Genomic DNA, 22,877 nt, shown 5'->3' on the forward strand with positions numbered 1-22,877 from the left:
AATGGAAAAATAAAAGGTTTGAACTTACACACATTATTGCATCTTTTCATTTTTATGAGAAAAAAAAAAGCGAGGGTCCTACTGCCACTTGTGCTAATTATTAAAGCCACACTCACTGAAAAACCCCGAAACCTAAACAATTTGACTATGTCAGTTTTTATGAGAGTTTTAAAATTATTGTGCAACCAGTATTCAATTTGCAACTTTCACATGCCAAAACCCTTGAAAGTATAATAACTGTCTGCTCAGCTGGACAGCTGTTTGAAATGCCACATTAATGGAATAAAGGAGATTTTTAATGTAGGCTCCAGGGCTTAGTTCTCACAGTTTCTGTTGCCTTTCTCTTTCCTCTGCGACCAAGTGAAACATTAGTGTAGAAATTCTCAAGACTGCACCTATGGAACCTCATTAGATGACAACGGGCACGTGGGAGCAGCCCTGCAGTGACCCTCAGCATGCTGTGAGCTGCAGCAGCACTACAGACCAGCAGTAATGTACATGCTGCAGCCTGGCAATTATTTTTAATGGGAACTTGTACTGACAGCTTGTTCTTGCAACTCAGCTGAAATAGAAAGCAGAGCAACAACATTTCAACAGGGATCAAGATCACTTCCAAAGGAAATTTTCATTTCACTGTAGCTATTTTTTAGAAAATATGGATTTTTTGTCAGAAACTATGTAAGGGCCACTCCTTTCTGAGTACATTGACAGTTAAAATAAATCTGATATAGACTCCTGAAGCCCTAGGAAATCAAACCCACCATCCCATTTGAACTGAAAGACTAAGCCTAATGTCAACATACATAACTGTATATAGTAAAAAACCTGTAAAAATTATGCAGAATGAGATACCTTTAGTAATGTTAAGCTTAGGCATACTTTGCAAGTCTTGATGCTACTCAACCCTCTCAGATCTATTACAGAAAGGAGGAATGACCCACATCTGGAGCCAGCCCTGCAGTCAGGGTTGTACCTACACATGTGGGGTGAACTGCCTTTCCCCATGGACAGTCAGGGTGTGTACAAACACCTCTCTCTTGCCAAACAAGCAGGGCTGAGTGGGAATGATTGGGAAGTGACATATTGGAGCCAGGTGGTGCCAGACCCAATAAAGGTCTTGAAGGACACTAAACATGGATTTTACCCGAACAACACCAGCCCTCTGAGCAGGGCCCGGCTTGGGGGCAATAAGTCCAAAGTCACAGAATCAGAGAATATGCTGAGCCGGAAGGGACCCACAAGGATTATCAAGTCCAACTCCTGACCCAGCACAGGACCATCCTCAACAGTCACACCATGAGCCTCAGGTCATTGTCCAAGTGCTTCTTGAGCTCTCTCAGGTTGGTGCTGGGACCACTTCCCTGGGGAGCCTGTTCCAGCGCCCAAACACTCTCTGCGTGAAGAACCTTTTCCTGATATCCAATCTAAACCTCCCCTGACATAATTCCAGGCCATTTCCTCGAGTCCTGTCGCAGGTTACCATAGAGATCAGTGCTTGCCTCTCCTCTTCCCCTCACGAGGAAGTTGTAAACCGGGATGATGTCTCCCCTCATTCCCCTCTTCTCCCGGCGGAAAAGACCAAATCACCCCACAGGAGTCGCAGTGTCCCCCGGGCGGGCGATGAAGCCGCCTGCTGAGCTGAGCCTAGCCCCGGTGTGCGGGCGCTCGGCTGGCCCGATGCCCCGCGTTGCGGGGGTTTCCGAGGGCATCCCGCAGGCGCTTAGGGACGGGAGGGGAAAACCTCCTCGGGAAGGGGCGAAGAACTCCAGGCAGGGAAGGAGGGAAGCACCTTGCGAAGGCGACCAGCAGCCGGCGGCGCTCCGGGTGCAAAGGCGCACCGGGGGCTGGCTGCCTGCCTGTGGCAGCACCGGGAGCGGCACCGGGAGCGGGACTGGGAGCGGGACCCCCGCCCCCGCGCACACCTGTGCCACCGCCGCCGGGCGGCTTCGGGGACCGCCACCGCCTCCGCCCCGGGACCGGGCAGCGGAAACTTTCTCCACGCTCCCTCGTAAACACGGCCCGGCGCCCTCCCCCGGACACTATTTCGGAGCAGCGCCGCGTCCTCCGGCCCCGCACCGCCTCCCTGCCCGGCCCGCCCTCACCTGCAGGGAGGGGTCGGAAAGCGGGGGGCGGCCGAGCCGGGGTGACCGAGCGAGGCGGGCAGGGAAGGACGGGAACATCCCGCTCCCTCCTGCACGCCGCTGCCGGCGGGGGAGCGGGGGCCGCCGGTGTCCGCGTTCCGGGCGGGGCGGGACCGGGCTGCCGGGCTATTAATAGCCGTGTCCGGGCGGGCGGAGGGCAGAGCCGCGGGGACCATGCAGGGGAACGGGCAGCAAGCGGGGAAGGGCCACGAGGAGCACCTGGATGGGGTAGGGGCGGCTGATGGCGGGCTGCAGACTGCGGCTGTGCCCATGCTGCCGGCCATGGAGGTGGCCGAGGAGCCGGAGAAGCCTCCGGGCGGCAAGAGCAAGGATCCCAACACCTACAAAGTGCTCTCCCTGGTAAGGGCCGGGGCGCCGCGGGGCCGGGCGGAGCTGGGTCTCACCTCGCCGGCGGGAGCGAGGGGAGCGCCGCGGCCGGCGCAGGTGTTTGGCCCGTCCCCAGGCTTCGGGAGATGGGAGACGAGCCCGTGGCGGGACCTTAGAAGCCTCTGGGCGGTGTTGGAAGCGGGTGACTGCCTTCGGCAGCGCGGGCTCCTCGGGATGCCCGGGGCAGCAGTGCTGCGGGACGGCTCCGCTTCGGGAGTCAGCCTCGGGCAGGAGCGTGGCATTGCGAATAGACAGCGACCTGCCTCAGAGAGGGATTCTAAACTCTTGGTTTATTTTACTCTTCTGGCAGTCCTCAGCGTTGAAATCTTTCAAAATTTTTTGTGGTGTCAATGGTTGTCTCGTCTTCCATCATGTGGTTTTAGGTGTTTGCTGTAGGGGGGACACCAGGGAAGACTAAATCTGGTTAAAATAGGAAAATACAGCTGGAAAATCTAAAAAGAGTTCAAGAGCCAAAAGGACAGAGGAAGTGTAAAAACTTGCCTTTCTCTGAATTCGAGCTACCGTGGGTTGAAAGTTTGTCTCCAAGTGCTGCTGGGAGGCACTTTTGGCCCTGGTTCGGAAGCCCCAGCAGCCAAAGCCATTGTTAGCAGGTAGGTCACTTTCCAGTTTTAGCCACGCTGCTGTATTATAATTATCCTCCCCATAGAGATGTGAAAATAAGACCTTCCAAACTGCCTGCAGTAATCATTATGAGGCTAAAATCATTATCAAGGTGAAGGAATTGTGGTGTTCTTGGAAGGAAGCTTTAGTGGAACTGCAGCAGACGTCACTACGCATAAGTAGTCCTCTTTCAATACACTGAAGCATAAATGTCAAGGTGCCTATCCAAATTTACTGATATCTGTGTAATCTGGCTACCTTTTCAAATGATTCATCCACCCATATCATTGTGACTACAGGTTGGTCATACTTTCTAACATAGCAGGAGGTGAATTATGTTTCTAAGTTTGTCAGAATGTTATAAGAAAAAAAAAATAATGCAAAGGTCTATGGTAGTTTCCATGCAGAAGCTTTTTTGGCAACTTGTCTGATGAAATGTCCCTGTAAATAAAGGTTGTGGTTAGTAGCTCATTTCATTACTTCATTGTCTTCTGTGGAGGTTAAGGTTGTGCCATAAAAGCCACTGCAGTTGGATGGTGAAGACAGCTCAGCTCTTTTCAGGCTTAGAAATTAGATACCAGTAGTGGGAAATAGTGCTATCCTATTCAAAACCTAGTATTGTTGCCCTGAGCTTTTTAGGCTCTAATGCAATAGAATTATTAGAGATGCACAGCCACTTAGATACCAGAGTTGAGCACAAGTTAGTGCTTGCAGTTACTTATTCTTCTGAATTAAGTTCTTATTTTCCAAATGCCATTCATTGAGAACTGACAAGAATTTCCTCCTGTGCTCACGAGTGTCAGAGTGAAATATGTCATCTATACAAAAACAATTAAAAAATTCTAAATATTTATGGCCATACACTAATTTTTTTGGGGTGACTGCAAACACAGAGATAACATAAGATATTCAGTGAGAACTTGGAAAACTCCGTAAATACTGCAGGTGATACTGGATTGAGTAAAAAAAGAATGTATTTAACCTAAACATGTCAGAAAGAAGCAAACGGGAGTTGGAAATGCTAGTTTGTTCTGTCTCAGAAACTGATGTATTTATAAAGCATGGATGATATCTAAATGTACTAAAAAAGTGAGTAGACTTACCTGCTTGGTGTTTGTAGTTTTATAGTAATGAGAAATTAAAGTGTCCAGATGTAGGTAAATCTCATTTGCCTGCATTTATCCTAGTTGTGTGTGGTATTGCCTCATTTATTTATATAGATAAAAAAATCCCACAAATAACTGCTTTCAAGTGAGCTTATGTTGAAATTTTCTAAAAACTCGTTAATGCATTTCTGCTGATTAAGGAATACTTGAATCACTCTTCTTGTTTTTCTGGAAAGCTTAGACTGGACTGCATTCTCGACTTCCTTCACAAGTGCCTGCCAGCTGCAGATGTCTGTGCAGTTTGTGAACACAGCCTCAACGTCCCCAGCTCTTGTCCACGAGCCAACCTTACCCTGTCACAGAGCAGCTGTTGCTGCTGCAGAGGGAGGATTCCACAGGTGGTGGATTTTACTAACCCATAGTGATTCCCTAAGCACCTAAAGCACACCTTTTTATTTGCTGTCTTGCCAGTTTTCTGAGCACAGACTTCTGTCCCTCAAAGCCCAGTGAACTGTCTGTCTGTCTGTAGTCTCTCCAGGCTGTTGTGTGAGTGAGGAGTATGCTGCTGCCCAAGAGCAGCATAACCTTTGCTTGTGTTTGAGGTTTTCCCACTTGCCAGGAACTCAGGCATTGCATTTTGGTCTGATTCATTCATTCCGTTAAAATAAATTTTTCCATGCCAGTCTAACAGCTGAAACATTGAGAGAAATAAAAGTAATAATGTAAGAGAATGTTTCTTTTCAACAGCTTCAGACTTTTTGTCAGAAGTGGAAAACTCATTTAAACTGACACTTTTGTTAGAAAAATTCTTAAGGAGTTTTGCAGCTTGAGAATTCCTAAGTAGAAAAAAATTACAAAAAAATTCCAGGTAAGGTCCGGACTGAGACATTGAAAGTGTGTTAGTCTCATCTAAAGAGAAACTCAAGCATTTCAGAGTGCATAAAGACAATAAATTGTGAAGTTTAAAAAGAATGCAGTGGAACGCACTTAATATTTTTATAGTCTGTAAGTTTTTTCCCCCTTTTTTCATTAAGGCTGTCCAGGTTTTTTTGTGGTGGTTTTTTCTTTTTCTTTTTTTTTAAAGCACATCCCAAAAACTAACCAACTTCCTACTTTGGGCAAGAGATTAAAACCTCTTCAGGTCTCTTCTAGCCTTATCATATCATAGAATGGTTTGGGTCTGAAGAGATCCTTAACAATCAGTCAGTTTGAACCCCTCTATCATGGGCAGGGATACCTACGCTAGACCAGGTTGCTCAAAGCCCATTTCATCTGGCCTTGGACACTTGCAGGGAAGGGGTATCCACATATTCTCTGAGCAATATTTTAAAGTGTATTGCTGCCTTTACAATATATAATTTATTCTTGATGTGTAATATAAACAGACCTTCTTTCAGTTTAAGGCCATTTCCCCTTGTCCGATCACTACGTGCTCTGTAACAAGTCTCTCTCCAGCTCTTTCATTGGCCCCTTCAGGTACTGGAAGGTGCGTAAGGTCTTCTCAGGGCTTTCTCTTCTTCAGCTTGAATAGCCCCAACTCTCTCCACCTGTCTTCACTGAAGAGGTGGTCTACTTCTCTTTGTGGCTCTCCTTTGGACTTGCTTCAAGAAGTTTTAAGAATTCCTTTTATGCTGAGGACCCTAGAGCTGCGTTCCAGGTGGGATCCACATGGGGCAGAATCCCCTCTCCTGACCTGCTGGTCACACTTCTGTGGATACAGCCCAGGAAGCAGTTGGCTGTTTGGGCTGTGAGTGCACATTGACAGCCCGTGTCTGGCTTTTCATCTACCAGCACCCTCAAGTCCTTCTCTGCAGGGCTGTTCTTAGTGAGTCCTTCTCCCAGTCTGCACTCACCTCAGGGACTGCCCTTATCCAGGTGTGTAGCACCTTGCACTTGTTGAACTTCACTAGGTTCTTGTGGTCCCACTTCTCAAGCTTGTCCAGGTTCCTCTGGGTGTCATCCCATTCTTCTGTTATGTCAATAGCACTGCTCAGTTTTGTGCCATCTGCAGACCAGCTGGGGATGCTGGGTCACATTGAGCTTCTCATCCACTAACAGCCCCAAGTCTTTCTCCTCAGGGCTGCTTTCAAACCATTCTCTGCCCTGCCTGTGCTGGTACTGGGATTGTCATGCAGGAGCACCCACTTGGCCTTTGCACAGTCCCACCTCTCAAGCTTGCCCAGGCCGCTCTGGATGGCAATCCCTTCTCTCCAGCCTGTTGACTGCACCACACAGCTCGGTGTCATTGGCAAACTTGCTGAGGGTGCCTTGATCCTGCTTCCCATGTCACTGACAAAATGTCAAATAGTGCTGGTTCCTGTGCTCACCCTGAGGAAGGCTACTCCTCATGGTTTTCACTGGCACATCAAGCTCCTAAGCGTAGTTCATGAGTGTGACCATCCAGCCAATTCTATGTCCCTCTGTCAAATCCACGTCACTCCAGTGTAGACACCAGGATGTCATGCAAAGCATGTCAAATGCTTTGCACAAGTCCAGGTAGATGACTTTGGTTTCTATTCCCTTCTCCACCACTGCTGTAATCCCATTTTAGAAGGCCACCAAATTTGTCAGACACAATTGGCCCTTAGTGAAGCCACAATAGCTATCACCTATCGCCTTCTTATTTTCCATGTGCCTTAGTGTAGTTTTCAGGAACATCTGCTCCATGATTCTATAAATCTGATTCCAGTCATCTCATGGTTGCTGTGTTAAGCTTTTATGAATCATAAACCCCCATTTATCATAAATAAATGAGATAATCTCTGCCCAAGGGAGAGTTTCTGTTGCCAGTTCATATTTGCCATTGCTGCTGTCAGCAGAGAGTGCATATCTGTATTCTTTTTTCCATAAAAAAAGGCAGGATATGTATTTAATTACCCAAACCTTGTGATTTGGACCATGGTTATTGACTTCAGTTGACTTCAGTGTGGGTATTTTTATGGGTATCAGTCAGTTCTCAAGCTCTGGATTGGAGGATGCTGTTGTCTGAATTGGAGAGGCCTGGGTGCCATGTTCAATCTTTAATCTATTTTTGGCCCTCAGCAAACCATTCCATTTCAGCCTTTTTTTTTTTTTTTTTTTTTTTTTTTTTTTTTTTTTTTTTTTTTTATTATTTTGATTTATGTGGCTTGTATTTTTTTCTTTATTTTTCAGTAGGGAAAAGTGGTCCTTGCTGAAATTACTTGCTTCCATGACAGTGTTGGACTGAGCTTAGATGGGACTTCTGAGATCCAAGAAACACCACACAGCTCAATATTAGAGTGACTGTTGGGTGATTTAAATTTTTTTTGGCATTAAACATCGCTTGGTGAAATATGAAGTAAAGAATGATGGTGACAAGACTGTCATACTTTTAATAGACTTTGAAGGACTTTCAGTTTAGAAATATTAAAAGAGTTCTTGGCTGATCTCCAATATCTTAATAATTTGTAGGAAAATCTCTTCCAATGTTGGGAAACAAGAATGCTTTAAAGCTGTCTTCTGCCAATGTTACAGCTCTCCAGCTTCCATGGTGACTTGGTTTTAAATATGAACACATGGTGTTTGACAAAACATTTTCTTTATTGAGCTTGCTGTTGATATTGCTTAAATGTATTAATTAGAATAAAATTGTAACGATATGTAAAATAAAATAAAGACGTTATCCAATTTAAGCCATCGAAAGAAAGTTTGGGGTTTGAATTTAAAAATCATTATAGCTAAATATTTCTCTTCTGTCTACTCATTTTTGGGGAAGACTTTGCAAATAATTCTCATTATATGCAGGGAAATGTAAACCCAGAATTTCTTCATTGCCCTTCAAGTGAGGATTTTCATGCTGGGTATTGAAGACAAAAATCGTAATCTTGCTTTTGTACAATAAAAAAAATTAGGTATTTTAGCTCTGAAGGGTTTCCAGGGTTAATTTGTATTCTTGCTTTATTTGCACTTCATAAAGCTAGTTGGCATAACCTGTCCTAAAAGGCAGAAGCTGATATGAATTAAAGAGTGTTGTCCAATGACACACTTGCAGGAATTGAGTCTTTCTGTTTGGTTGAGGATTTTAAAAAATAGGAAAAGAAAGCCCCAAATCAAGCAACAGTGAACACTAGACAAACAAAATCCAACACCAACTGAACAACAGCAAAACCAAAACAACAACAGAGAAAACCATTCCCCAAATTCCACTTTTATAAAAATCTTCACAAAGGGAGAGTAGAGACCATCTTCATTAAAAACTGTAATCAGAACTCAGTTTAAATTTTATTTCCCAACTAAGTTGAATCTGGAGACACAATCAAAGGGGTGATTGTGAATTGGCCAAGCAAACTTCAGCTTGCTTTCAGCTAGGTATTTTAGGTATGGCTTTTAGCATGAATAAAACAGCATGGAGTTTAGGCTACCAAATACTCTCTTCTGCAGCTGAATTGGAGGACTTAAGCCTTGCAGGAGGTTTCAGTCACCCTTTGGAATGCAGTGTGTGTGGATGCTTCTGGCTGCCTGGACTCCAGCTGGAGTGCAAATCTTGGGACAGGCTGAAGCACACCCAGCTGTGTGACTGGTGCATCTGTCAGTGCTCCTGGCTGAAAGCAGGCACATTGGCCTAGGAATAGGAGTAGAATTAGGGAGTGGAGAATGGGAGTGTAGATTAGGCCACGCTGTGCTTGGCTCAGCCCTTTGGTCCATTCAGGCAGAACGAGTGAGTGGAGTTGTGATTAGTGTTGTGTGCTCAGACTTACTGCTCCAGCATTCAGAGTTCTAATGCAATCTTGCCTTAGGGTTTTCATTACATTTCTTTAATTTTGCAGTAATGTTTGCAGTAAATCTTTGCCTACCTGTCAGGCACCAGGTGAAGGCAGGTCATGCTGGAAGAGAAGGTAAAACTATCCAGTCGTGGCAACAAGGCAGTGCCTTTATTGGACAGGGACAGTCTCACTGTGTGTGAGCAAGGAGAGCACAGTGGATTTGGGGACACCAACCAGGTTCAGCCAATAGTCTAAATTGCCAGGTGAGTATATAATGGTAAGAGAGGTCCAAGGTAAGGGAAGGCAGGCCTGTGAGTTTGGGTCAACAGAATAAATGGCCAGGATGGACTTGACTGTAGTGTGGCTGTACCATATTCCAGACCGGGCATAGAGGAAAGGCTGGCTAAAACAAGGGCAGAGTGACTCTTCTGAGGCTTTCTCTAGCTTTTTATTGTAGAGCTATCTTCAAGACAGGTCCAGATCTCCCAATTAGTCCTATCAATAGCTGAACCATTACTGGAGAACTGGCCCCAAGCACAGGCAGCCAAATTCCTGGGAAGAGGGGGGCAGCTTGTGTTCCGAACACCTTCATATAGTTCTGCAAAACTCTTGGATACTAAAATAATAAAGAACGCATTAACAGTTTAAATTGATAGACTTTCTGTAGTAATAATTTTATCTTGAATTCAGAACAACTTAGTTACACTGTGCTAAAACTTGGATTTCAGGCAAGGCCAAAGATATAAAAACTGTGCAAGGCTTCCTTCCAACTCCTGCTCTTCAAAAATTTTCCTTTGCATTTTTTTGCTGGTATCACTGGAATTACACAGAGTGAATTGTTCTGATTTGACTTGCAGTGGAAGCTACGTTATTGTTGCTTCTGGCTGAAGGGAGGAGCAGAGTAAATAAAGGCTTTGAAAACATGAAAGGTATGAAGAGTTTCTCACCTTGGAGCTGATAATAGAAATGAATATATTGGCAAGTATCGCTGTGACCATATGCTATGAAAGAATTTGTCAATGTACTGCATCATGACAGTGTCCCATTTGAATGAAACAGCAGTAGATGTGATTTTAAGAGAAGCTATTTTATAATGTTCAATATTGGAATGATATTTTTAAATATCAAAATACTGGTTTGATATATTTCCTGACCTCTTTTCAAAAAAACACTTTCTGCACTGAAAAGCAAAAAGCACTGTTCTGCATAGATGTTGCACAAGTCACCTGTATAAAAAGTTTCCTGTGTGTTTATAAGGCAGCAGTGGCTATTGTGGTAAATGCAGTGTGGTGGAGGACAAAGAAAAGTAGTATAAGTAAGGACTTTTTTCAAATGAAATAAAGTGTAATTGTTTAACACAATAAGTTAGCTAAGGAAAAAAGGAAGTAATAAGAAAAAATGTAGTATTTGCATTTCTGAAGAAAGTCAGTGAGCATAGCCTTGTCCCAGTTCTGCTGTGTAATGGCATATAGGCAAATCAACCTATATAAATGCATTCCAGTGTGGTAGTATGTGGATACAAGTTTGTGTTAAATGCTGGTTGCTTTTGTTCCTAGAATAACAAAAAGTGTAGTGTTGTTATAGCTACTTCAAGAAAATCAGTAATCCAACCTGGCATGTATATGTCATTTCACTGTTTAATGCTGGTAAATGGGCCAGTTCTAGAACTTTCTTGTAGCTCAAATATGTTTCTGTGTGGAAGGTGTCAAAATTTGATAGTCTGCCTTTTGTTTTTTGAGGGGCTATATTCAAAAGGTGCTGAGGTAAATAATGGTCTCTTTATCATCCCTTGTCTTTGTTTTGGGAAAATGGCCAGAGGATTCAGGGCTGAAGATGAGTCTGGGGTCAATATCAGTGTACTTAGTAAATACTTACAATGAATAACTGAAATTGTTTGACTTGATCTTAAAGGTCTTTTCCGGCCTAAATGATTGTTTGAAACCTGATTTGTCCTACATTCTTCTCATACTGCTTGTAGTTCTGCAGTTATTTGACACTCCTAATAATCCTGGTGTTTTACAGGATTTCTTCACTTACTCTTTAAGGTCATTTTTTCTTTCTGTGGAAGTTAATATTGCTGTCATGTTGGCAGTTGTAACAGGATCTGCCAAAGAAAAATGGATGTGAATATAGGTTTACTTGGTATATTGTGTGGTATAAGCAGTACCCTGTAGAAACTACCCTCTCTGTTCTCTGTTCTTGTCACAACTCTCATGACTGTAATCTAAACTGGAACAGCTTTGGCTTTATTCTTGAAAAGGGACTTCTGGTATAGGAAGGGCATGAAGATGGCTTAAGGCCATGTTTTCAGATTCAATTTTGCTTTTATTTATGAGTCAGTGCAACTTGTTTGGAAAACAAATTTTAATTGGCATAATTACTGACAGTTTCTTTCCTTTCTATGCAGTCATGCATTCATATGTGGTTGCCACTAAAGCGGATGATGTGCGGTGGGCTTTGTTCTGTGTTCTTAGTCTGCTGTATTGAATAAAAGAATTGTGCTTGAAAGTACAATGTTTACTTTTTTATCATAACATGAGTTTTCAGTCCTGTTTTCCTTAGGTTTCTACAAAAATCTACTTGCTGATTAAATAGCAGAGTCAGCTGCTATCTGCTTTTTGTGACTTGAACTAGAAGTTTTATTTCCCCTTCTTTGTGGCTAGCATATTGTTGCACTTTAATTTTTCTCTAAATTCTCTCATGATCTTAAGTGCAGTGAAAAAGGTAACAGCTGGGGTAAAGCTTTGATAACAACAGCTTAAGTGCTAATGAGTTCCAGGAGAATATGTACCTATACAGTTGGGCAAGCAACAAATGAGAAAAATATTTTAGATTCCAGCTGACTAGCTGACAGATGCTAACTCTTCTGTCTTCTGGTATCTTTCTGTTAAAAACAGATGCTTGAATAGTTTTGGAAGGTATTTAGAGAGCTATAGTATGAGGATGTCTTCTGCTGATGATTCTCTACTGAGTGAAGTGTTATCACTCTTTGGTGAGCTCTGTGAAGGCTTTTATAATACCTTGCAGTGGCTCAATCTACCTTTAAAAAAAACACTCTTGTCTTTTGAATGGCCTTCGGTTGCAATGGAACATAATAACAGTCCTGAGAACACTCAATAAAAAGAATAAGAGTAGACCTCCTGTGTGCCTCTTTGAGGAAGAAAAACAACAATGCCTATGCATTTTCATAGTAAATCGTTTTAGCTCTCGAAAAGTTTTGGGTGTTATCTCTAGCATTTTCATCCACTGACTTCAGAATTATTTAGTCACTTCCAGTGTTGTACAACAGCCAGGACCTGAGAGCCTCAGCGATTCTCCTCCTGCTGGCCTCTACGAGTGGAATGTAGATCAACAGAAGCAAGTCTTTGTAGACCATAAAAATATTTACAAATGTGGAAAGAAGAGATGACTGGTGCAAGAAGGAGGTGGTGCACTTGATTCAGTGCTGATTTAATTTTTTTTTTAGGTGATTTACTAAAGTGTTACTTGAGTAGCAGCACTGGTGTGAGTGAAGTACCTACCTCCTTTCAGTTTATTAAACTTTATTAAGTAACCCCTGCTTTTGAATAAAACTGAGCTGTTGGCAAGGGGATTATGCTGGTTTAAAAATAATTTTTACAAGCATGAGTAAGTGTTCCACTGCCCCTGGCATGTGTAGATAAGTGTAGTTTTTTTTCTTTATACTGTATGCTGTCTGCATTTTTAACAGTCAGAAGGTGACACTGTTCTTGCTTGAAGTTCATTATTTATTATTGTGTTCTTTACATTTTGGCAGGTGAAATTCTTTCTCAAAGATATTTTAGTGTTAAGGTTCAGGTCAGTAATCATCTATTCTAGGTGCACAAAACAGTGAAAACACAGCATGCCTTTTGCAGATCCCAGTGGTTTTGGAAAATTCCATGGGTTTTCTTAATACTGGCATTACAGACCCTGTCTAGACATCCTCTCTTCATGGATATGTGTGACACAACTGTGAGAACCAATCGTGGAGATTAGGATGGAAAAACATTATTTTGCATGGTTTCCTTGATAATTGTGTAGTTGTTAATGGATGTGTCTTAAACCATGGAATGACAAGTTTTGTTGACCATGGAATACTAGGGAAGGGAGATGGAAAGCAACTGAGTGCAAGGGCAGGCAAAAAGTGAGGAAGATCAACACAGAAATAAATGTAATTCAGAATGATAATTCCTTAAAAGAAGTATCAGTGCATTCTTTGCTAAAGAAAATGCAGAATAGAGGAGGGGAGTGGGGGAGGTGGATGGAGCTAGAGAAGAATGAAGAGAAAGGGACAGTAGTATTAACTGCTCAAAGGAGAACTAAAATGTGATAGGAAAGGTGGCAGTAGCTAAGGCCAGTGAGAGATTTCTTTGTGTGTCAGTAAGACCTGTACAGCTGAGGAGTCTCTTTGGGATCAGGTGTGTGCAGCCTGCATGCTTTGCCGACTCCGGCCTTTCCAGCAGCTCCCCAAAATTACTGCTGAAAAATCCTCTTCAACTGCAGCTCTAGAGATGAGTGATGATTCTCTTCTCTAACCATGCTATCATATTTCAATTTACCCAGCTCAAAATTAAAGGCTTTTGAAATAAAAGGCTTTTGAAATGTTCTCAGGATTGCAGTTTTCCAGACTTTCAACTACCTATTCACAACGATTATAATTGTTTACAAAGCAAAGCTTTTATTGCTTCCTCCCACGTAAAGGAAGCAGTGATGGGACAGAGATTCATCCCTAGATGACAATGTTTTTGTGATTCCAAAACAAACTTTCTAAAAATTATTTTTGAACCAAAAAAGGACACTTTCTTCTCTGCAGTTGTTATTGTGTTGTTTTAAAAACCTTTTCTCAAGTGCTATATTAGAATTGAATCTGACAGTTTGTGCTAGTAGTCTCTTAAGATACAGATTTTACAATGTTAATTTTCCACTTCTGTGTATTACAAGGCCAGGTTCTTTAATTTTACTTGTCTTCCTATTAAATGTTGGATTCCCGTATTCTTTCTTAATGGCACCTTGTTCTCAATTCTTGCTTTCTCTTTTGAGTGAAAGAATACTGGTGAGAGAGAACAGGTAAGGTTTCTTCCTGTGGTTTAAAAAGCCAGATTAAACCTTCAAGGCAGGTGTTATGTTGACAGTTTGGTAGTAGCTAGAGATTTGAATTTGGTGCTTGCTGCAGGATGCTAAACAAGGTCCTTGTTAGTAAACAAGCATGCATGCAGCTACTTGTCTTCATATGGATTAAAAAAATATATAATCTTTATGTAGCAGGCTGCAGCATCTCCAACCCGACCTACCTGTATGTAAAGCAGGTCAGGTAAAATTGGTAACCTACTTGCTGTGGTAAGGTTTTCTTATAGAATCACAGAACAGTTTGGGTTGGAAGGGACCTTAAACATCATCTAGTTCCAGCACCCCTGTCATAGACTGGGACACCTATTAGGTTGCTCAAAGCCCTGTCCAACTTGGACTGGAAAACTTCCAATGCATCCACAACTTCTCTGGACAGCAGATATGTTGCAATAAGAAAGAAGCAAAGTAAACTGGTTCATCTTTAGGGTGCAGCAGTGAGATGCAGTGAATATCTGGATCTTTAAAAATAGTTTGAGTCTTCTTCATCATCTACAGAGCTGATAATCTTAGGGCCTTTCCACTGACAAACTACTGGTGTAACACTTCTTGCTGTGCCTAGTCAGGACTGCTGCTGCTGGCCAGTATTAGCTGCTCCTTATTGTTCCAGCAGAACATTTTGCCATTTGTGTGGATAGTATCCATGTGACTGAAGTCATTCAGGCTCAAGATAAAGCTTCAATTCAAAGCCTTAAACACTAAGCTGCAATTGCATGAGGTTCTACTGGGTTAGATTTGACTGTCCCAGAACACTGTCAAATGTTTAATGTGTAAACTTACTGTTTTTGTAAAAATTCTTTATTAAGTGTTAAAGAAGGAAAGAAAGAGGAAAACAAAAAGGAGGGGGAAGCTTTAGTGTTTTGCTGTAAAATATTTTTAATATAAAAATTTAATCTAGTGGGACTAGGGTTAAGAAAACAAAGGATTTAATGTAGTGAGTCAAGAGTTTCTAGATCTTAATATATAATTGCATTTAGTATTGCATTTAGTGGTACTTTGTACCCAAAAGAGTACTCATGTGCCTCAGTGAACATAATCCTTTTGTTTTTGTTTCTTGGAATTATGTTCATAGAAGCGTAAAACTGAAAACCTGGAATATAAGACAAAACTGTGATTTTATTTTTGGTGCCAAAATCACAGGAATTATTTGTGAGAATTTCAGCGAAGTTTCACCAGTTTTATGATGAGAAGTATCATAATGCTGTCGCTTTTGGGTGGGTTTTATGTAGATTTTATTTTTGCATTAATGATTAAATTCCTGCATTACCTACACTGAAGCTCCATAAGGGAACATTAATAGTCCATTTAGTGGCACTGCAATGTGTTTTCTGTACAAGGATGCCTTAGGTGGCCAAAGTCCCATAGGTCATAGGTCTAGGTAGCTATTTGAAGGTATGGGAACAAAGCTGTTACAAATACAGTAGCTGTGGGTTTAGCTTGTTTTAAAGCATGTTTGTGTTCACATCTCAGAGAGCATTCTGCTCCTTGATCTTAGTAACAGGGCCTGGTGGGAGCAGAGAAACAATAAATCTTCACCCTGAAATAAGATTTTCTTAACCTTGCTTTTAAAAAATAAATTAATCCATTTGTAATTGAATAATAATAATAACAATAATAGTAATGATAATGTTAAAAGAACAATAGCAGATCTTGTCCTCTCCACTGATTTTGCTGGGCTTTGACATCTTACATTTGAATTGTCACCTATCTCCCTGTGCACCTGCTCTTATCTAGATAATATTTTATGTGAAGGATTTCAAAGGTCCAGAACAATTTATATTGAAGATAACATTGTTGATACTGATGTGACAGAAAGTGTTGATGCTGCACATGTTAGTATTCTGATTTAAAAACAAAACAGAAAAAAAAATCCCAAAACAAAAAACACCCCAAAACCAAAAACAAACAAAAAAGAAAAGTACAAAGCACTGTACTTGTGTTCATTCTTGATAGCTGGGTGTAATGGAGACTTGCATCTTTCTGTAAGTTTTTTCATATCCAGGTGCATAGATGATGCTAGATTTTTTCCCTCTTCAGTCTTTTAATATTTTCTTTCTTTCCCTGTCAATTCAAAGACTGTAATTGAACTGAAAAAATGCTTATTTCTTTGCTACATGTGATGTTGAATAAGATTCTAGTGACTTGCCTGGTTCAGAATTCTAAGCCACAGCTTCGTCTATTTATACAGTCTAGTGTTCAATTTTTAAATAAGTGGTATACATGAAATAATTTTTATATTGATTGATTTGCTTTTTGTTAATTTTTAGTTCAAAATTCAGAGTAATATATGAATTCCAATTCTACACATTCCAGAAATTGCTTTCTTACTGTCTTTATTAACTGCTTAGTGAACAAAATTGGAAAGTAAGCTGTAGAGTTCTTAAAAACAACACAAATAGTTTTTAGTTACTGAAGTGCTCATAGTATTTAGGAAGAATAAACTTGAGAAATAATTAGGGACATTTTAAAATGGAAGGAATTTTTGCCACATCACAATATGATTCAGGCATCCTACTCAAGGCTGACTCAACAGATTTTGCTCATGGGAAAGGAGAAAAAAATGGACAGAATTGTGTAGCCATGTGTGTGAAGTTATTGAAGTATTGCTTCAATACGATTTTTCTGCAGAAAACAGTGACTGGAAAGGTGGTATGTACATATTTTCCCTACCCAGAGCTCCCCAAATTATTTTGTACAAGAAAGCCTGCATTATTGCAGTATCTTCTGTTTCAGGACTTTTGGCAAAGTACTTTATTAAATTCTACACTTAAATAGAATAGCTGTTGTAACTGCATTATTGGCTTCCCTTTAATTATTGTATAAGCACTGATAGTACATATACTTTTCGAAGAGTTTGTGGATATACTTAATGAGGTTAAAAGAAATCTGTCCCTGCATTTGAGTAGGCATTAAATCCTGCTATAACATGCTGGACCAGGGTAATACAGTGCTTGTTCTATAACTTCAGTGCATCCAGAATCCATAATGAACACAGCTGTAGTGTCCGGTCAGTGCAAGACACTGTGGTCAGCCTTAATGTGACATCCCACAGTTGCTTACCATGGTGTGGACCCAGATCTAGTATGAGCTGGATACTAGGAAGTGGGAAAAGGTTTTCCTGCCTAAGAAAATTATAGGTATCACTTAAGGGCTATGCCTTCTGTTGGTAGTCTGTGGTTAATGGCAAAACTTCACCTTCTTAGAACAACATACAAGGAAGGAAGGAGTAGAGTAAAAAAGTTTCTATAAAATGTGTAAGAAATAGAAATATCTCATCATGAAAGAATGATATAAAAGAAATCAAGAAAAACATGATGATGTATGTCTATGCTAAAGGATTTGAGAAGAAATGATAGACATAGGCCCAGTTCTGACAAGCATGTTCATACAATGCTAATTAATAGCAAACAGCATAACTACTTGTGGAAGTGAAAACTGCTGGTGAAAACAGTGAAATTGGCCTCCCATTCAGCATGTTTATGAATTTCAGTACAATTGTATAGCATTACAGAGAAAATGAGCACTTTCAAAACCATTCAATGGTAATTTAATATTATTTCTTTTCCTTCCTGTCCCACAGGTACTCTGTGTCTGCATGTTAACGACAATCCTAGGATGTATATTTGGCCTGAAGCCTAGCTGTTCAAAAGATGGTAAATAATATGTCTTTTATTTAGTAATATTACTAAACAATTCCTTTTTTTTTCTTTTTGTGAATTAATTTTCATATTATCAGAACGCCACCCTTCTTGCTGCAGTAGGAGGATGCATGCATGCATGGCTTGAAGCAGTATCAGTAAGAATGGAATAAAAATACCAGAAAATAAACCTCAGGTGTACTCAATAATTGTGTGTACTCACTTGAGAGGTAAAATGATCCTAGTACTCAGTGTCTGATCTGGCAGCTTCCATGTATCCCAGCTGTCACTGTGGTGAATGGCTGGCTTTTTTCAGTTCACCATTAAAAAAACCAAAATGAAACAACAAAACACAACAACTTCTATTTCATGTTGTCCTGGAACATTTGTTTTTCATCTTTTCCAGTCAATTATGGAGGAAAAAAAAGAAAAGTTATTTTTTTTACTGGTTAGAATTGTAGCCTGAAAACATTCCTGGTGGAATTCCTCTGTCTGTTTTCTGTTCTGAAAAATACGTTTTTTCAATGGTGAAGTTTCATCAGGTAGAAGGTTATGAAAGATTTTTTTTTTTTTAAAGAAATTAGGCTTCACTTTGAGAGCAACTCTGAAGAATAATTTCAGAGCTGAACATAAAATTATTTTCAACAGAAGTTCAGTTCATAAAATTTATGTTACTATATATATATATAGGTTTCTTCTAATTTTATTACAGCTCTGCAGTATTGGTTCATTAATATCTCATTTTCCTAATGTCACACACCTCAAGATTCTTCAGAAGAGAAGTCAAATGATGGAGGATTTCCCTCCCTCCCTTCTGGTGGTTGCTCAGGATTAAACAGTGTGACCAAATTCTTAATTTTTGTTAATCCTTCACATCACCAGTTTGTAGTTGGGTGGTGGTGGTTTTTTTTTGGGGGGGGGGTGGTGTTTGGGGTTTTTTTGTTTGTTTTGGTTTTTTCGTTTTGTTTCCTTTCTTTTCTTTATTTATGATTATTCCCCTGCTCTCAGCAACCCCAATCTAGTGGAAGAATGCCATGTCTTTTTCTTTTTTATATTGAAATTGAACAAAAAATAAACCAGTGTTTGTATCTTTTGTGTCTGCTTTGGAACAGCCATCCTTACATCTTGAGATCTTACATATTCTTAGGGACTGTACTCACATCTTCCTGTGACACAGAGAGGCAAGGACAGTCACAACTAGCTTTTATTTCTTTGGTTTCTGCCAATACTGAAACACCATGTTCCTGCTAAAAGAGAACAGAACCCTTTGTTCAATATGATAAAAAATTATTTTTGTTCAGTAAGAGGAAATAAGCATTTGGTTGGATCAAGACTTTCCTTTGCCTGTCACTGTTTTTGCAGCCATCCTGTACACTGGAATCACCAACTGTGTCATTTCACACGCTGGCTGTATTAGTTCCTTTTGCATGTTGACTGATTTGGGCTCAGCCACTGATATCTAACACTATCCAATATTACAGTGAAAACCTGCAAAGGTCGTTGCTTTGAAAGGACCTTTGGAAGCTGCCGTTGTGATAAAGATTGTGTCAAGCTTGGAAACTGCTGCTTAGATTACCAGGAAACATGTATACAACCAGGTAAGGATGGAAGAAACTGAGGGAGCAATCTCTCCTGTTCTTTGACAGGGGACAGCTCAGCATATGTGAGTACTGCTGTGGTCAGGGCTTATTTCAGATGGGCTGTGAGTGCAAAACGGGGCTACTGAGCAGCAGAGAGTTTCTGATGCCACTCATCTTCCCCTTTTTACGCTGCCTTGCGTTCCTGGATGGAGTTGTAGTGATGATGGAGGTACTGGGGATTCCTGTGGAAACATCAGGGCTCTGGTACAGCTGCTGTTTCACACAAGCAAAGCTTGTATTTCACCCAGCTGGTCTACTTAGGAGCTGACAAAGCCTGTAGGCTGGCTGTCCCATAGCTCTCCTATGAGAGGAGAGGCTGCCACAGACTGTGCTGCTGCCCTCCCCCTTGGAAGGAGGAGGAACAATGGCAACACGAGGTCTTAGCCAGCTTTTTGTTTGCTGGTGGTGAGACAACAGTGACCTGCATTGTCCCTGGCATCAGGGATAACTCCTACGTTCTTGGGCAAGCCTGGAATAGAAGTGCATTCTGCATATTGCATTTGTCTGTCATCGCCTGAGTGAAAAAGGGGAAGGACAGAGCAGCTCTGTAAAAGCTGCCATCTCTCCTTACCCAGCTGCTTGGGCCCTTGGCCTTGCTGCTCCCCAGCCTGAGTGTGAAGCAAGGGTCATGAGCATGAATCAAGGCAGGATGACAGAACAGATTGCACTGGTGAAGGATTGCGAAATGAGAAGCAGCTGCCATGGTTTGCCAAAAGGCAAAGTTCAAATAGACAAACGTGCAAAAAATACCTTGGAGAAATTTTACAGGGAAAGATGTTAGTGTGTCTAGAAAAACAAGTACAGCACTTGAGTATTTTCTCTACTTTGGTTTTGCCTTTATGCTTCAAAAGCTGCATTCCTTTCAGATAACTTTTTTTTCTTACTCTTCTTTATACACATTTGATTAATTTCTGGGTGAGACCACACTGATACATTTAAAATTCCAATATGGATGTTGAAAACCAAATGATTAAACTGAGCTCAGATCTCTGCTTCAGTTGACTGCTACTGAAAGGTCAAGTTACACATATATAGTTGATATATCCAGGTATATAATCACATCAGTTTTACTCTGTCTGTTTTATGACATCACTCCCCCTGAGTATAAAGGTTCTTTAAAAACAAACTGGAGAGTCTGTCTTAGCACTGGGAATATGAATGAATTCACTGGTGCTGTTTTTTGGGTTTTTTTAAATTAGACCTAACATCAGCGGAGAATCAAATTCTAATTTCCCAGTAGTATCATGTAACTAGAACCATAATAGGTTGTTCTCTCTCTCATGGAAGTAGAGATCTATTTGATATTACTGGAATTACTGGAAGTAATTACTGAAAGTGAGATTAACATCCTGACAATGCTTTTAGGGATTTCTAATTGCTAGTCATGTATTAAAATAATTGAGCGTCTTCTGCTCAAACATTTAGATTTGGCTTCCATGTCTCTGTTAAGATCTTCACTTAAGTATTCACTCAGCTGATAAATTCACTGGTGTTTATCATCACTGAATGTAAAGGATTTATTTGTGTTTATGACTGCTAAGAAATCATAGAATCACAGAATATGCTGAGTTGGAAGGGACCCTTCAGGATGACGTCCAACTTCTGGCCCTGCACAGGACATGCCAAGAGCCACACCATGTGCCTGAGAGTTATGCAAATGCTTCTTGAACTCTGTGAGGCTTGATGCTGTCACCATTCCCTGAGGAGCTTTTTCCAGTGCCCAGCCGCCTTCTGGGTGAAAAATCTTTTAATAATACTTAACCTAAAGCTCACCTGATTCAACTTCATGCTCTTTCCTTGAGCTCTCTCACTAGTCATGAGAGTGAAGAGCTTGGTACCTGCTTATCTGCTCCTCTGCTTCCCCTCATGAGAATGTTGAAGACTATAATGGAGCTTTTCCTCAGTCTCCTCTTCTCCAGGCTGAACAAACCAAATGACCTCAGCTGCTCCTCATGAGGTTTCCCCTCCAGATCCTTCATCATCCTCATGGCCCTCCTTTGGGCACTTTTCTCATAGTTTAATACTTAAATTGTGGCACCCAAAACTGCCCCCGGCACTCGAGGCTGCCCTGGTGCAGATCAGAGCAGGACAATCCCCTCCCTTGCCCAGCTGGCCATGCTGTGCCTGATGCCCCTCAGGACACGCTTGGCCCTCCTGACTACCAGCGCACTGCTGATTCATGTTCAACCAGGACATCCAGGTCTTCAAATGATACAATGTACTGGAATATGCCATTCAGAAATGATCATTGTTCTCCAATAAAATCAGCAGTGGAGCTGAAGTCAATAGGTCTTCTGTGAGCTTATGTATAGAGTCTTAAATAATGGCAGTGATGCCTATGACTAAGAGGTGCTGAAAGAGGCTGGAGAGCCTGATGATGACTGGTAAAATCCACTGTGACTTCAGATGCAAGTCAGAATAAATTAATGCTGCTCACTGTTTTCTAGGCATTCCAAATTCAGATAATTTTTTTTTTTTTCTGATGGAGTTTTTGGGAATTTTTCTATAGTATGACCTTACCAAATTAAACCCACATAAATTACCATATTTCAGGAGATCTGTAAAATAGATTCTTTCTGACCTGTGGTATTTATATCCATATGCTGCATAGATGTGTTCAGATGACTATGCTCTTGGATATTTAGTCATGGGTGTTCCTATTTCCTGAAGTGCCCAAGTTTGTGATACCATGCATGTATGAGATAACTCATTATCTCTATTACACCTGAGGACTATTTCTCAGTGAGTAGAGATTTGAGACTGAACTTAACACTTGCTTTATTAGTTCTGGACTTACAGCAATATTAATGTATTAATCATTGTGCTGTCTTTCTCTCTCACCTGTTTTTTAGCCCACATATGGACCTGCAATAAATTCAGGTGTGGAGAAAAGAGGCGACTAGAATATCGTTGTTCCTGTTCAGATGATTGTGTGGAAAACAACGATTGCTGTGTTAATTATCAAGCTGTTTGTAAAGGTAAGTATCATCAACAAATTACTACCCTTTCTCATATGTACCTATATTTGTATAGAAAGAGCAAGAACATAATATGACTTTAAAAGCATCCAGAAACATGAAAAAAACCTTGCATCTATCAGTTAGAATGTACTGTCTTAAAAAATGAATTGCACTCATTTGTTTTAAGGAGAGGCAAGCTGGGTTGAAGAAGAGTGTGAGAACATTACTGAACCTCAGTGTCCGAAAGGGTGAGGAAATTTTATATTTGCATAGCTCTGCTCTTTGCTTGCATTTCATTTTTGAGATTGTTTTCCCTGCTGTGCCTTCCTGGGACCTGCTTGCCTTTTACACACACAGTGAAAGCAGCTGCCAGACAGAGATGAACCCCTGTTCAGCCAACATTTGCTGGTGCTTACTAACACGTCAGGTTGCTCTGTCTCAGCACTTGCTTGACTTGCAACATGTGCCTATTCCTCAGTCCTGGTGTTTCTCACAGATATGTGTGCCCTGGACAACTCTGCCTGGTTGCCAGTCAT

General features: G+C 41.1%; 1 protein-coding gene across 2 annotated transcripts in view; it reads left to right on the plus strand.

Moving 5' to 3' along the window:
* Window positions 1–2,171: 2,171 nt before the first annotated feature.
* Window positions 2,172–22,877, plus strand: part of ENPP1 (ectonucleotide pyrophosphatase/phosphodiesterase 1) — a 52,871-nt gene continuing 32,165 nt past the window's right edge. The window contains exons 1-5 of one of the 2 annotated variants that reach the window (XM_041470112.1): window positions 2,172–2,501; window positions 17,684–17,756; window positions 19,223–19,339; window positions 22,234–22,359; window positions 22,529–22,589. In XM_041470112.1, coding sequence (XP_041326046.1) covers window positions 2,316–2,501; window positions 17,684–17,756; window positions 19,223–19,339; window positions 22,234–22,359; window positions 22,529–22,589 — 563 coding nt within the window. In that variant the 5' untranslated portion in view covers window positions 2,172–2,315. Of the gene's footprint in view, window positions 2,502–17,683; window positions 17,757–19,222; window positions 19,340–22,233; window positions 22,360–22,528; window positions 22,590–22,877 lie in introns of those variants that run through there. The other variant, XM_041470113.1, reaches the window with a different exon arrangement.

Source organism: Pyrgilauda ruficollis, unplaced genomic scaffold, assembly GCF_017590135.1.
Source record: "Pyrgilauda ruficollis isolate IOZ18807 unplaced genomic scaffold, ASM1759013v1 scaffold24, whole genome shotgun sequence".
In the NCBI taxonomy this organism is placed as follows: domain Eukaryota; kingdom Metazoa; phylum Chordata; class Aves; order Passeriformes; family Passeridae; genus Pyrgilauda; species Pyrgilauda ruficollis.